We start from the raw sequence: 15,945 nt of genomic DNA, 5'->3' as shown, positions 1-15,945 counted from the left end.
TCCCACCGCCCCCTGCCTTCAGGTCAGGGAATTACAGCCACGCATGGAAACGCTGCGACTTGCATTTCAAAAAATGGCAAATTAACTTACAGTTTCTAGTCTAATTTGATAATAAACAAGTATTATGAGCAACTAATTTTCTGGTGTAAAATCTTTAACTTTATACTGTTTATTTTAGATGGTATTTTTTACTATTTGCATAATCAGTACTACTTTAATGAAAAATAGAAAATAATTTGTCAAAGCTATTTATTCTTTGATTTTATTACTTTCAATTTTCCTTGCATTTGTTTTTAGTTTACTTTAAATTTAGGGATTTTAAAAGGTCTATTTCTAGGTTAATTGTTTATATATTTAGTCATTGAATTAAATATTTAGTTTGGAACTCAGACATTTATCAATGTTGGAATAACATGGTGAAAATATGACTTTCAAAAATGAACTCATATTTTTATGAATTTATTGTAATTTAAACAGAAATTTGCTGCAAAAACACATCATCCCAGATATAAAAACATTTATTTATCTGCAATGGATTGTAGGATAAGAACATGATACAAAAATATTATTTAAGTTGATAATATGAGTAGTTTCCATTCTGCAGCTGGAGGTCATCTCTCCATCTTCTGCTGCTGTTCAGGTTTCCTGCAACACAAACATCACGTTTCCGTAGAACCTTTTCGCTCTCTAAATATTTAAATGCTGACATTATGTTGTGAATGAAACATTTCATAGTTACTCACCGTAAAGACGAGCTGCCTGTCATCCTCCATGCTTCTCCTTCACTATTAAACAGATCAGAAACAAAAATCTGTCACCACAAATCAGTGAAATTTTTACAAAGTTTTAAAGTTTGTTCCTTCTGAATGGAAATCCAGCAAATATCAAGCAGACAGAAACAGACAGTTTAACATTTGATCTCATCAGTCCAAAGGACCAGAAGTTCTGCTGACATTTTGTTTTAGGAAGAAAATACTTTCTGCTTCCCATAAACATTCAGTCTCTTTCTAACTGTCCCTTCATGACCTTTAACCTTGAACCTGCTGTGGAGTCTGAGATGGAGCTCTCAGGTTCCTGGTCATTTCTCTGAGCTTCTCAGCACCAGTTGCTCCTCTGAACTCGTTGCTGATGTTTGTCTATTTTGTTGTTGTACTAATGTAACCGGATCCTTTTCTGCGTTGTGCTCCCGCAGGACAACATGACAAAAGGGGAGGGGCCAGGGGGCCGCAAACAATTTAAAGACAATACCACAGAAGAAGAAATAAAAAGGGGGGGCTTCCAATCTTAAAGTAACACGGTTAAAACAATGACTGAGGTGTTTCAGTCAGATAAGGAACAATACAGAGAACAAAAAAAAAGACATTTTGTGTAATTATAACAAAATAAATTACAACCAGGTTACATTAACACAACGACAAAATGTATTAAAACCAAATTGTTTATTTAACCCCATGTTTAAATCAGCTAACTTCATGACAAGTTCACTACAGCTAAGAGTAGATGTTTGTTGTTTGTTTTACTTGAAGTCAGATTCAAATAATTTAAGGCTATCATAAAAACATTTTTACTCTGCCCTGATATGGAAAATCTAGTATTTAATCTGTGCATACTTTCTTTTGACATTACTAAACAATTCATGATGCAGTAACTAAACTGAGACCTAAGGGGCGTTTCTGATGTAAAGGCTAAAATGCAGTTTTGTCTAAAATTCCTGCAGGTAAAATAGTTCAATTTAGATTTACAGGTAACAAATGAACAAAAATTAAATTGAACAAATTTGCATTTTTTTTTTAAACTTGCCTTAATAAATCAGGAGTTTCCTTGTTTCCTCTGAACTTGAACTCGTTTCTAAATCTAAAAGCTCGTCGGCGCAGAGACAAACTGTCTCCTCAGCTCCAGCTGAACTCACCGAGTGTCTCCGCCTGATGGTTGCAGCCGATGCTCCTCAGGATCTCCGCGGTCACATCCACAGCCTTGTCCTCCGTGAAGGTGGAGACCAGAACATCTACGATGTCCAGGCGGCTCTTCCCCTCCACCCTGCAGCGTCTGACCCGCGGCTCCTCGCTGCGGTCCAGCAGCTGGAAGACAAACTTGTCCAGGTTGATCTGGGTCAGGTCCTCCAGGGTTTCAGCTAGAAGCTGCTTAATGCTGCGAGGCATTTCTGTGGAAGATGAAGCTGCTGGAACAGAAACTGAACCAAAACTGAGGAGTCAGAATACAGGATTCAGCTACCATTATTTATTAACTTATTAAAATGGAGAAAGATCTTTTAGGATTGTTTTCCTTTACATGTCAGTTGTGAATTTCTAATGTTTTATGCAGATTTATGGTTTTTATGTCTTGCAGTAACTTTCATACCTTCTGTTTTCACAGCAGCAGCTTCTGTTGAAGACCCCCAATCAAAAAGAAAAACACACAAACATTAATGAAATGGTTTTAATTCAGTTATAATGAAGATAAAACAAACAGCAGGATCCAACCAATAGCTTCTCTTCTTAATGCCAACATGACCAAGCTCATCCCAGCACACTGTTGAGTTTCCAACTAGTTTGGATGATCAGAGAAAAGTTGCACATTTAATCATCATAATCTTTAAATCCAGATTTTTAAAAATAATTACCTTCAACAGAACCAGATTTGGGATGATCATCTAAAAAACAAAGAACAGAAACAATCTTAATATTTTACATTCAGTTTCATTCATTAATATCCATAATAACCATAAACTTTCTTCATCTGATCCAGAACCATGTGGATTATTGGAACGTTTCTGAGAACCTAACTGCTGATTTGAGGTCAAGTTGAAGAATTTACGACATAATGACAGTTTAAAAAAACAAAACATGTTTACATATGTTTTATATACTTACATATAAAACAGTATGTAAGTTTTATGAAACTTACATACTGTTGCTTTACCGAGCTGAAGGGAGCGGATGGAAAGTTCTGACTGCAAAAGGAAAGAAGAAATAATTGTGACATAAACTGACCTTTCCGAATTTCACAGAACCAAACAGTTTGTGAAGTTTTTCTGATCCGAGCCGTTTCTGTCTGCAGCAGCTCCAGGTTGAAGTTTCTATCTGGACTCTCAATGAAAACCTCGTAGAAGTTTTGGTTGTTGACTCTCAGAGTGATTTTCTGTGAAAAATAAGTCAGTTTGACTCTGTGGTCAAAAACGCTTCAGGCAATAAAGTTGACCTGCAGTTTTATAATTAATGCCCCAGATTCACTCTGGTCGGTTCTGGGATCAAAGTTTGATCACCAGAACCAAATTGAAAACCCAGTTTCTGATGCTAAGTCCAATCTGTACCGGCGGTTGGATTCTGGCGGTCTCTTCAGTAGCTTTGAGGGTGAATCCATGGCCCATCTTCAGATACTTGTCTGGATGAGGTTTCTTCATAACCTCAAACCCACTGGAGGATTCTTCTCTGTGGATCGACTGTAAGGACAGAAAACGGTCGAGACGTTTCTCCAAGATTTCATCTACTGAAGGCAAAACTATTGAAGAAATAAACGACCAATCATAAAAGTCCTCTCTCTCACAGAATGAAGCTAAAAATCATCATGTTGCAGGTGAACAACCAAAATCTAAAGTGCAGCTTTCAGGGTATGCAAAGTAGAACTATACAACAAAAGCAGTCCACTCACAAAACACCTTTTTCAAACTTATCAACACAAAAAGCCTACTTTGACTTAGTCAAAGCCATGAGAGGAAGACGTAACGTTGACAACGGTGAGTCCTCAATGCGGCATTTGTGACAAAATGGAACACATTGAAATGTCTAGATAACAGAACTATTAATGCTGCTTTCATGTAGAAAATGACTCCATAGTCCAACATGTTCAGAAAAGTTGTTTGGACAAGCTCTTCTCCAGCTTCAGTCAGGATTTGTGTCGACATAAGAAGCCATTCTAAATCACCCATAAGTATCAGTTCAGTGCTGCAGAGTTTATGTGACACAGCTGTGAAGAGTCTCAGCTTTTACAGAATGTGGTCTGTAGCAACCTAATGAGGTAAGGTGAAAGACATTAGTAAGACTGACTTTACTAGCAAGCAATGAATTGTTTGTTTTGAAATTCATCCATTCATCCATCTTCTTCCGCTGGGTTGGGTCTTTGAAATTCAGATTGAATTTAAACTGATTCTCCACCTTTTCCAAAACTATTAGCTCTAGAGACTTTGAAGCCTTCAAACTCAATTTCATGATCAGTTATAGATTTCTTCAGCCACATTTCTGATCATACTAAAACATCACGATCAGTTGTAGGAACTCAGAAATTTGTAAAATCCACTTTAGGCAACAAGCTTCACACATTAAAATGAACTGAACCACGGCCTTGTTCCCTGATTACCCCCCGTGTCTTTAATGTCACCTGTGTCTATGTGTCCTTGTCGGGTCTTGTCCTCGTTCAGATGTTCCCTGTTAAACAGTTGCTACCAGTTTTTCGAGCCTCTGTCTGCTGCTGAACTGTGCTGCCTGTATTTGGAACTTTGTGGACTGTTTTCAGGAAAATCATCTTTTTTTTCCACTCATCAACCTGGATCTCTCACCACATGCACACCGCACTTCATGATAATTAGATCTAATAATTTGTAAAACGTTTCAACACAGTGCCTCAGTTTATGTGTGTTTTGTAGTTATTAGAGCTTAAATAATTACATGGTGAAAATAAGTAAAGGAGATAATGAAATAAATGATCACCTGTTTCAGAGCAGGATCCGGTGGAATCAGGTAGACGTGCATCTTCAGGTAGGACGTTTTGGGCTGATAGTACATTAACGTGTTGCAGATGATTTTTGGATGAAAGAAGTCTTTTATCACATCTCCCAGCAAAGAGAAAACTGGTTCTGCCAACCCGACATGGGTCTTTGTGACCCGGGTCGCTTTCTCCAGAACATCTCCACAGTCGTTAACATGGAGGACAGCAAAGTTCTTCAGCGACTCAGGAACATCGTCTGAAACGCAGCAGGGAGAGAAACTCGGTGAGAAACTTCTGGATCGGTTCTGGAAACATAAATAATGTTTTCCATGAGGTTCTCCTACCGGTGCAGACCCAGTGTGGCAGCTGCACCTCCATCACCTTCCCAGTAAGGACAGAGATGTCCAGTAAAGGACCAGCAGGCCGGAATCCTCTGCTCTCCATCCTCTCCATGTGTCCGTCCCAGGAGCAGAACCGGTACCGAAAGCCCACCTTCTCCCTGCAGACCCAACGCAGACCAGAGACGCTGCACTCAAAGTGGCCCGCTGCAGACTGGAGGCTGGAACCAGACAGGAAGAGGAAGTTTGAGGTGCTGATGTCACAGTCTGACCTGCTGACCTCCAGGCTCTGAGCTTTTACCTGTAAGTTGGATCTTGGTCTGGAGACGCCCCGTCCAGCTCAGGGTCCACTTTGGTCCAGCTGCTGGAGTCCTGCTGCACCACATCATCCCACATGTTGATGTTTCACATGTTACGTAGATTAAACACAGGGTCAAAGGTCAAGACTATAAAATACATGGGTTACCTCCACACTTCCACAATCCACAGAATCCAAACTTCTTGAAGTTTCTTCTGGAAACACATTGAAGCAGCAGAGTTAAAATCCTGAACCGGACCAAAATAATTCATTATGACTGACTGCTGATCATTTTTATGATTTTACATCTCCCTACTCTAGTAGAAGAAAGCTGATTAGATTCCCAATATTTTCTCAGTTGCTCCATTAATTATGCTATGAATCTGCCCAGTATTTCCTTATTGTGCACGTTAAACCCCAAAAAGAGCAACAACAGACAGTATAAGCATGAATCAGGGTCTTTCTGGGAAATCAGAAAGTATCTGTATGAGACAGAGAGACAAAGTTCTGTGTCCTCCTGTCTCTTGCAGTTCCACAGTTCCTGTTCCATGGACTCACAAAGTGTTTCCACCTGCTGATTGCAGTCCATGTCCCTCCGGAGCTTCTCAGTGACCCCATAGCCCTGTCCTCCGAAAAAGGTGGAGACCAGCATATGTGTATTGCAGTCCACTTTAGGTGTACTGTTCTTGAAGAGTGTCTGCCTGCTCACTGCCTGCTCACTCTAGTGTCCAGTATTGGTCAGAAGGAGAACTGCAATTTAATCCCCAATTCAACTTTAACTAATCTAGCTTTTTAATTTTACTTCTTGCAGTGTGGGATCAATAGATAATTTTTTATTTAATTTTAATTAAAGCTGAAATTGGGCTGCACAGTAGTGTTGGTAGAGCTGTTGCCTTGCAGCAAGAAGGTTCTGGATTGGATTCCCGGTTCCGGTCTTTCTGCATGGAGTTTGCATGTTCTCCCTGCGCATGCGTGGGTTTTCTCCGGGTACTCCGGTTTCCTCCCACAGTCCAAAAACATGACTGTCAGGTTAAATGGCCTCTCCAAATTCTAGGTGTGTGTGTGCATGGTTGTTTGTCCTGTGTGTCTCTGTGTTGCCCTGTGACAGACTGGCGACCTGTCCAGGGTGACCCCCCCTCACCCGGAACGTTAGCTGGAGAGGCACCAGCGACCCTCCCAACCCCACTAAGGGACAACAGTGTATAGAAAATGGATGGATAAAGCTGAAATTTACCAATATTTACTTTTTCTATTTTTATTAAAAATGCAATCAGGCCTAACCACCTAAGTGCTGTGAAGCTTAGGTGCTTCAAATTTCCTGGTTTATTATTGTGATTCTCCTCCAAATAGGTACCAATATGGAGGATTAAATATGTTTGAAAACTCAAAACTTTGCAAAAAATTATCCTCCAAGTCAAGTTTTTGTCTTTTAATAGAATCAAAAGTGGGCATGGTCAAATGGCTCTACATTGCCCCCAAACATGAGATAGGCCAATTAGCAAATTGTAGAGAGCTGAAATTTGGTACAGAACCGACAGAAACAAGAAAAATAGTCTCTTAGAGGTACACAAGGTCAAAGGGTGATTTCTAGGCATTTTTTACTTTTCATACATGTTGGACTTTAATGAACTCCTCATTGGGATGATTTAAGGCATTGGAGAGTAATAATTTTTAAAATCTTAAGTTGTGCATGTTAAAGGGGCGTATCCAAGGCCTTTGCCATGCCATTGCTTATTGAATATAAACATATCAGCTGATGTGTATTTGCTTAATGAAGGAGGGTGGGGCCTAAGAAGATCCACACCCTATATAAGAGTGTCCATCATTATTGGGTAGCTTCTTTTCCTCAGGCAAAATTGGCCAAAAATTAGATTTAAGTGACTCTAAAAAGTCCAAAATTATAAAAAATCTTTCAGAAGGATGTGTCACTCTTGAAATTGCTAAGATACTGGGGCTTGATCACAGAACAATCAAAAAGTCAATAGTGTCGCAAGAAACGTGTTGAGAAATAAAGACCTAATCAACACAAATAACTTATTTGCCAAAAATTGGAGAAAAATCAAATGTGAAGCTACCACGAACCCGTTATCTTCCATTACCATCATATTCCAGAACTGCAACCTACCTAGAGAGTCCAGAAGTAAAAAATATTCAGTGCTCAGAGACATGGCCAGGGTAAGGAAGACTGAAACCCGACAACTACTAAACAAGACACATTTATTGAAACTTGGACCAAGACATTTTACGGACTGATACAACCAGAAAGTGGTGTTCAGTATTGATGATTGGCAGTAAACAGGTTGCCAGGTACTTAAAAATAATTTTAAACAAAAAATCTAATATAATGTAGTTTATTGACTTAAAAAAACTATTATTACTCATATTTGACATCCTGATATGGATCTCAGTGTTCTCTAAACTTAAAAAGTGCCACCTGGTGGTAGTTGGTGATGGACATGTACACAAGTGAATCCAAAAACTTGACAGATTTTCAATTTTCTAAATTTCATTAATTTTTATATTAAAGATTATATTTCATGTTTCAGGGTCCCTGGAACATGAAATATCCAAATCTAAAACCAAAAAATCCAAAACTAAAAACCAAAACTTTATCTCATTTAAAAAATTGTGTCCCCATGTGTGACCACCTAGTTACTGGTTAAATAAAGTCCTCACAGTGTATGGAAAACAAGTATGTGTGTGTATGTGTGCCCCATGTATTGGATGCCTCATGGGTAAAGTAAGATAATATCTCAGGGTACCCATAAAACTATCATTGCACCTAATCCACACGAACGCAGCCGCATCTCCAACACGCATCAACTGCACAAACCTAATCGACACAAATATGATATAGGAACAAGATGCGCATGAATATCACATCTAATCCACACATATCCCAATGTGTCCCACACAATGCCACACAAACGCAGATACACACTTATTCCTGCATACCCAACTTTCATTTGTTTTTTGACAAATTACACTAAAAAATAGATGGAAAAGTAAAGCCTACCCATGTGATCCATGGGAGGAGGAGGATGAAAAGTCAGCTTACTCATTTTTAGCTAGCTTTACTTCATAGTCACATTTAGCTTACAGAAAGAGCCAAGCTGCCAAATAAAAGTAAAGTAACATTTAGGTTTAGGACAGACACGTACCTACCCCCACAGACCCATGCAGATGTGGGCTACATGCAGAATATTTAGACACAAAAACAATTTTAATTTTTTTCCACAATTTTGTGAATAGCAAAGGGAAAAACAATAAAAGTACAATAATTACATATATACATATTCTACTCAAAGGAAAATCTCAGGGTACGCAGAGTGCGTACAGCCATACAGCTGCAGGCGCTGTACAGTGGGGGACCGTTTTCTTGACACATTACGTTGTGAGGACTCACAGCTCCTTGTGGGGACCAAAGGGTGCTCCCCACAAGGAGAAATGCTGTTTTGGGGTTAAGGGTTAGATTTAGGACTAACATGTGAATTGAGGACTGGTTAGGGTTAGGATGTAGAAAAGAATGGAAGTCAATGGAAAGTCCTCACAAAGAAAGTGACACAAACGCGCGCGCGTGTGTGTGTGTGCGCGTTTGTGATACCTTGTAAGGACCATTTTCCTGACACATACAATGTTGTGAGGACCCACTGCTCCTTGTGGAGCCAAAGCCTGGCCCCACAAGGGGAAACGCTGTTTTTGGATCAGGGGTTAGAGTTAGGACTAAGGTGTGAATTGTGTTTTGGTTAGAGTTGGGATAAGGCTAAGGGTTAGGATGTAGAAATGAATGGAAGTCAATGGAAAGTCCCCACAAAGATAGCCACGCAAACATGTGTGTGTGTGTGTGTGTGTGTGTGTGTGTGTGTGTGTGTGTGTGTGTGTGCGTGTATGTGTGTGTGTATGTGTGTGTGTGTATTAAATTATATTTTGGTCAAAATACAATGCTAGCGTCATAAAAAAAAAAAAAAAAACATGACTAGACTTATGACAGATTTAATGTTTCTCACCAGTTTGTTGAAGATTCTCAGCCAAATCTTTTCTGTTTATTTCAATCAGAAGTTCATTGATCATCTTCACCGACTCCTGGCCAAACTTCTCCATCATCTCATCAATAACTTCTGCTCTCTCTGTCATGAACTCCAATCTTTGTGAAAACTTTGATGAACTTTCTTTAAACTTTAAAAACTCCTCCTGGGTTAGTTTGTCCAGAGTTTCCAGGAGTTGCTGTCTAGCAGCTGCCATCGTTGCCACCTGAAACATTCAGTTCATTCTAGAGAAAGCTGCTTCATTCAGGAGAAAATCACAAACATGGAGGCTAAGATTCATCACATTAGTAAACCGCAGCTTATTTCCTCAGAACCAAACATTAAATCCTAGAGGTTATAAATGATCTTTGTTTTAAACTCTTTCAGCTGAAGGACAGGAAATAAACTCCTGATGTCTCTTTACTCACTTTGTGGCTCAGAGCAGAACGATGTTGACCTGCAGAAGGTTTCTCTGAGGAGAAAACAGGAAGGAGAAAAGTCTGACCATCGCTTCTTTGTGCAACACAATACGATGTGATCAAAACCATGCAGAGAAACATCACAACACAGTTATCAGCCATTCTGAGAAGTTTGAGATGTTTTAGTCTGAGATGTTGAACCTTTAGGTCCTGAGCTTCTGCCTGACAGCTTCGCTATCAGATCATCCTTCTTCATCTGCTTTAAAACATCCATGGTCTTCTCCACTGACTGGTGGAAATAAGTCAGAACAAAAACCACCACAATGTATCGCACATTTATTAATCTGGTTTCCCAAATCGGTATATATTCACTCTGATGGTCAATTTTATTCTGAGTAATTGTCTGAAACTTTTCCATCTCTCCCTCATCAAGCTCATCCAGTGTCTCCAGCAGCAGCTCCGTCACAGACTCCAACTTTTCCACCTGGTGAATAAAAACTCATCATCTGTCAGCTGAAACACATCAGAGCTCTTTTCATTAAACCAGGAGTTTCTTCTTCATGAGCAGCTACCAGAAGCTGATTCAGCTCTAGAAGAAACAAACTCCTCAGGATAAAGATCACATTTATTAAATAAAAACTGACATAACTCACTTTCTGGAGAAAAGCAGAGTTCAGCTTCATAGGAAGTTTCTCTGAGGAAAAGATGAAACATTGATCAGTTATCACAGATTCTGCTTTCAAATCTTTTTATTCTGAATCTGTTAGAAAACAGAGACTAACTAATCCAGATTGAAGCTCTGATTGATGTTTGAGTTTCATCAGATGTTAAAGATCCAACCATGTGGTACCTTTAGATGCTGAGCTGGTCTCAGGCAGCCTCAGAGCCAGATCGGTTCTGTTCAGGTCCAATAGAACCTCCCTGATCACCTCCACAGATTGTTTACCACATGTACTGACCAGAAGATCCACCACTCTGGTTCTGTTTGTATCATCCAGTTCATCCCATCGGATTAGAGGAAGATTTCTCTGGAATTTTGTGAACTGCAGTAACAGTTTTAACTCAATGAATTCAGGTTCATTTAAATCCTCCAGAGTTTCCAGAAGAACGACTTTAACAGCTGCCATGGTCGCCACCTTGGAGATTCAAGAACATTTTTCAGGACGTTTCTTCACAGAGAGACGAGAATAATCAGAATAATTTTCCTCTGCTGTCCACTGATCTGGAAAATCAAGATTTACTCACTTTATGGATCAGATCAGATGGATGTTTTCCCAACGGCATCTCTGAGAAAAACAAATGAAAACATGAGCATTAAATATCAACAGATATATTTTGCTCTTATTCAGGATCATGTTCAGGGAAGTTGGTGACCTCTGCTATAGATGATCCATCTGTCTGTCTTTCTGATTTAACTCTGTTTCTCTCATCGCTGCAGCCAGGGGCGCGGTATAGGGGGGAAAAGTGATGACATAGGGGCCCTGAACAACAGGGGACCCTCCACAATTTATTCATTTATTTTGTGTTCATAGAAATAAAATAAAAAAATTGAGGTCCTGTCAAATACAAAATTAATCATATTGTATTTTAGAAGATTGTTTTTTGCAGTAAAAATTGAATGTTCCCACTCCCAGATCAAAAAACACACATCCATATTTGCCCTGATCCCCCCATCTGCGTTAAATGGTTCGTTCCTGCTTGGAGCGCTTGACGGTGATGGTGTTCAGCAGCAGACAGTAGGAAACAAGAACGACTGGCAGTTACTATGCTGCTACAAAAAAATATAAAATCAGGTTTTCAAAAAAAGAAAAAAAAGTAGAGAGGGAGAGAGAGAAAGACAAGAGTGTTAATTTATAACCCAGTTTTTCTCCGAGAGAGGTGAGTAGACTGTGTGAGATTATCAACCATTTAGCATCGTTAGCTTAGCTACAAACTACTGTTTGCCTCCATTTCACTAGCATTTAATGAATTAAGGAAAAAAATTACCAACATATTCATATATTGAACTTGTCCCTTGTACCTTTTATCACTTAACAACAGATGAGTCAGTCAGCAGCAGCTCTAAACCACGTCCCTCCTGACCCGTCCTCTCCTGAGTGAAATTAAAGCTGCAGTATGTCACTTTTTATGTAAATATATTTTCCACATATTTGTTAAAACTGTCATTATGTTGTGACAGTATGGTATGAGAGGTAATCTGTGAAAAATCTATTTCCTCTGCCTTCTCCCAGTGCTAGAAACAACCAGTCAGTGGCAGGAGTGGTTGTTTTGGTCAGAACGGTGCATGACGTTAACCAGTAATAGTAGTTCAGGAAGGAGGTGGAGGAGATTGATTGTTTTCACAGATTATCTGTCTCATAACAAACTGCTACGACATGGTGACAGTTTTAACAAATATGGAGAAAACATATTTTTTTTCAAGTTATAGACTGCAGCTTGAATGAAATCCAACTACATAGAATTTTTGAGAAGTCTGGATTGTTTTATGTATATTTTGCATGTTGCCTATGACTGTTGCTCATGGAGAGACATTCAGTATCTAAAACTAATAGAAAACGTTTAAGCAACCAACTTGCATACTGGATGCAGACTGAATTTTACTCTTGCATGTTACATTCATGAGCAGTAAATATTGTACTAGTTATCAGTATTGGACCAAAGAAGCAAGGCACTTGCAAGCCTTTGAAATTGTGATGTTTTTCATGGGTCAGATAATCTCAAGAAATTGCAACAGTAGCTGCGTGAGGGGGCCCAATTAAATTTTTTGTCAGGGGGCCCAAGATTCCCTTGCAGCGCCCCTGGCAGCAGCAGCTGTCACTCACTCTGCTGTCTGACCTGATGAAGCCCAAGATTCTGGTTCATTCATTAACTCACCTTCTTAACTGTGATCACACTGCTGATCTCACTTTGTTAAAGTGTTAAAGGATATGAAACATGTTAAGAACCGTGTGAGGCTGATTTCTATATCTCCAGGTTTTATCAGCTTACCTCTGGAGGCTGAGCTGCTGCTTAGCTTCTGGACCAAATCCTTCCTCCTGATGTTCTCTAAAACATCACTGGTCACCTTTATAGACTCTTTTCCAGAAGCCTCAACAATGAAAATCACTGTATGCTGCCGGTCTGCCGAGTCCAGCTGGATCTCCTGATGACTGAAGGTGGACCTGAAGTTGCTGAAGGGACTCATGTGTCTTTTAAAGTCCCTGAACTCTTTGTCATTCAGATCCTCCAGTGTTTCCAACATCAGGTTAATATCACTGCTCAGCCTCACTATCTGTGAGAGTCAGAGAATAAAAAAACATGAAAACAGTATTTACCTATGTGTTTCTAGACAAACAAGGATGAAAAGTGCATGATGTAAATCCTGATTATATAAGGGACAGTTTTCTATTTAATGTTGCATATTGCTAAGGACCATTTATCTGGATTGTATTTAGTTTCTTTGAACTTCTCTAAGAAAACAAAATTTCCCTCAACATCTAATGCAACCAAACCTGAACCATGAACCTGGAGTTTTACATATCATTTATTTGAATGTTTAATAAATTTGTGTCTAAGATAATTTCACATCATCTGAGTATCAGCTGCAGCCACATCCTGCAGCCTTACTTACCCTCTGGTCCAGTAAAGATGGTTCTTCATCAACAGAAAGTTCATCTGACAAGAAAAATAGAAACATTCTGATTAGCAGAAGTTTTATCATCTGGACTGTAAAATTTTAACCACAAAGTTTCACAACAGCAAAACTTTTCCAACATGTTTTCATTTATCGAGGCAACTTTCACTGATCAGAATAAGTTACATTTCCTAACAAGGTTTCCTGAAACAGATTCAGGAGGAAACATTTCTCTCTGCTCTGCTTCACCTTTTCCTCCTGAGTCAGTAGCTGACAATCTCTGCACCAGATCCAAGCGGTCCATCTTCATCAGAACGGTTCTGACGGCCTCCACACATTCTCCACTGCTGCTCTTCACCATCAGATCAACAACATCCCGAACGTTTGCTGCTTCCAGGCTGCTGGAGGTCACCAAGCTCGGCTCTGCTTCAGCCAAAGTCCTGAACTCTGCAAAGTCTTCCAGGCTCAGCTGCTGCAGGGTTTCAACCAGAAGCTCGATCGTCTCCATCGTTCCAACCTGGACAATAAAACACAAAAACTTCAGCATTAATGCTGCATTCTGGATGTTTTACATCAGTCACTTTCTGTGACACAGATTGTTTATGAATCAAAAGTTATTTTAAATTCAACCAAAAAGTTTTTTTCTTCCTTCTAATATACAAGTGGGAGCATTTAGAATACAAATTATTTTACATTTTAAGTACTAAATGAAGTTAAAATCCTTTCTATGGTCTCAGTGCCAAGCAAAGTATTTCCTACAGTCCAGGATGAAAACAGACTGACAGCTCTGACCTCTGACATTATGAAGGTCAGATGTACCTGAGGACACAGGTGTGTGCATCCCAGCCCCATGTAGGAGAGGATGATCCAGTTAAATACCTGTGAAGGGCCTTTTCCTCCTGGACAGACCTGATGCCATTAACACCAGCAGCCTAGATTACCAAAGGAGAAGCTGGACGAAATGGATGTGGACACATAATTTATTATCATTCATGAACTGATAGCCAGAGTAAAACGGATACATGGAGAATGGAGGGGAACGGGAGGAGTTCAGCAATCTGGTGGATCATTTTGTGACGAGGTGCACAGAGAAACAACGACAGATAAATGTAGACAAGACCAAGAGAATGCTGGTCAATTTAAGCCACAAAGTCATCGTTACTCCCAAGCGCTATAGGGGAAGGTGTGGAGCAAATCAACTGTATTAGAACCTCAGTGTTACTGTAAGGAACCAGACTTAAACCAGGACAAATGTGTTCAAAAATGAGACATAAACTTCAATTTAATAATTCCACAAATATTTAACAAAGCATCAAACTTCAACGCAAAATAAGTCAAAGAATCAATAACAGATTTGAGCCAAACTCACCGGAAGGCAACTAACACAAACAAAACTGACCTGCAATCAAAGAATAAAGTCCTGCTGAAATAACAACATCCGGCCTTAAAGTGACCCTGCAGAAAAACTGATTCACCGTGAAAACAGCGAATCAGTTTTTCACTGCTTTATGTTCATGTAGTCACAAAAAGCACAAACTGACTTCTTTAGTTAACATTTCGGGGGTTTCAGTGGATTCATTCTGGTGACGTGGTGATATGATGCGTCTCTAACTGATCTGTTATTTTCATTGGCCGTGAACACCTGTTCTGTCTGTCATACCCGTCAATCCTGCGTCCTTTATGGTAATGCGCATGCGCACATCGATGTTACGTCACATACCGGTTTCTTATAAATCCGTCATATCTGTAGAAGTTTCATTTTGTGTTTTGTTTCTCAGAAGTTTACGGTAAATTTTATTTAATTAAGCTGCTATGTTAATCAAACATATTAACATAAATGACTTTTGCTGTTTCCAAACTGTAAACAAGACTTTAGTCCCGTTTAGCGTCACTATTACCACAAATACTGTTTGACTACAAATTTGGTCGGGATATTTTGTCCCTATAGCTAATCTACCTTTTTAATATTTTATTACTTCTTTAGAAAACTGCACTGAATGTGTCCTAAAACAACATGAATAACGCTGGATGCTGACCGAAGCTGTTGGGCAACCAGCAGAACATTTTATTATAATTTCTTATTTACCGTAAACTCAGAGCTTCGCTCCTCCCAGGGCGAAGTTCAGTCATCAAGCTGAATAAATGTTGTAATAAATAAACTGTAATATCTGCCACGTCTGCTTGATTATTTACTTAAAGGCAAATTAAAATTTCATAACAAAACTTTTACCTTCTGTTGCTCGTTTCAAATGATTCACTTATTTAATAAAGATCCAGTAAATCCTTCACGGTCCTGTTTGGGGTCAACTGACGCAGAAACTGAAACTGCGCAGATCTACCTGCACAGATCTACCTGCAGTCCCGCAGGTAGATCTATTTAAGCCTCTCTGTGCTGTAACCGCTGTTCTGTTTCTTAACTCATTTTAACTGTTTGTTTGAAATGATCCAGTTTGAGCCTTTAAAATCTGAAACTGTCTTGAGATTTTGTGATTTTACTTTAAGAATTAAGATTTTAATAAAGTATCACCAAACTGATCTCAAAAATATTTCC

General features: G+C 39.3%; 1 protein-coding gene across 7 annotated transcripts; it reads right to left on the bottom strand.

The window, feature by feature from the left end:
• Nucleotides 1-443: 443 nt before the first annotated feature.
• Nucleotides 444-15,828, bottom strand: LOC106910858 (uncharacterized). Of its 7 annotated transcripts, none has more exons than XM_088013971.1 (21): nt 15,625-15,828; nt 13,644-13,911; nt 13,392-13,435; nt 12,770-13,052; nt 11,027-11,067; nt 10,632-10,917; nt 10,435-10,475; nt 9,983-10,265; nt 9,791-9,834; nt 9,345-9,588; nt 5,506-5,552; nt 5,341-5,411; nt 5,046-5,260; nt 4,704-4,957; nt 3,311-3,439; nt 2,871-3,138; nt 2,621-2,650; nt 2,359-2,382; nt 1,910-2,191; nt 744-780; nt 444-645 (listed from the first exon to the last, which is right to left on the bottom strand). In XM_088013971.1, exons 2-21 carry the CDS (start codon nt 13,900-13,902, stop codon nt 612-614), a joined length of 2,916 nt encoding a protein of 971 aa, XP_087870097.1. In that variant the 5' UTR covers nt 13,903-13,911; nt 15,625-15,828; the 3' UTR covers nt 444-611. The 7 variants fall into 7 exon arrangements, with proteins under 7 accessions (XP_087870097.1, XP_087870096.1, XP_087870095.1 ...); XM_088013970.1 differs by having other exon boundaries at nt 5,341-5,414; nt 5,506-5,549; nt 15,625-15,826; XM_088013969.1 differs by having other exon boundaries at nt 2,359-2,379; nt 5,341-5,414; nt 15,625-15,824.
• Nucleotides 15,829-15,945: the final 117 nt, after the last annotated feature.

The sequence above is a fragment of the Poecilia mexicana genome, unplaced genomic scaffold, assembly GCF_051168715.1.
Source record: "Poecilia mexicana isolate PSO_F unplaced genomic scaffold, ASM5116871v1 scaffold_16, whole genome shotgun sequence".
Classification (NCBI taxonomy): domain Eukaryota; kingdom Metazoa; phylum Chordata; class Actinopteri; order Cyprinodontiformes; family Poeciliidae; genus Poecilia; species Poecilia mexicana.
This window is presented reverse-complemented; position numbering and strand designations above follow the sequence as displayed.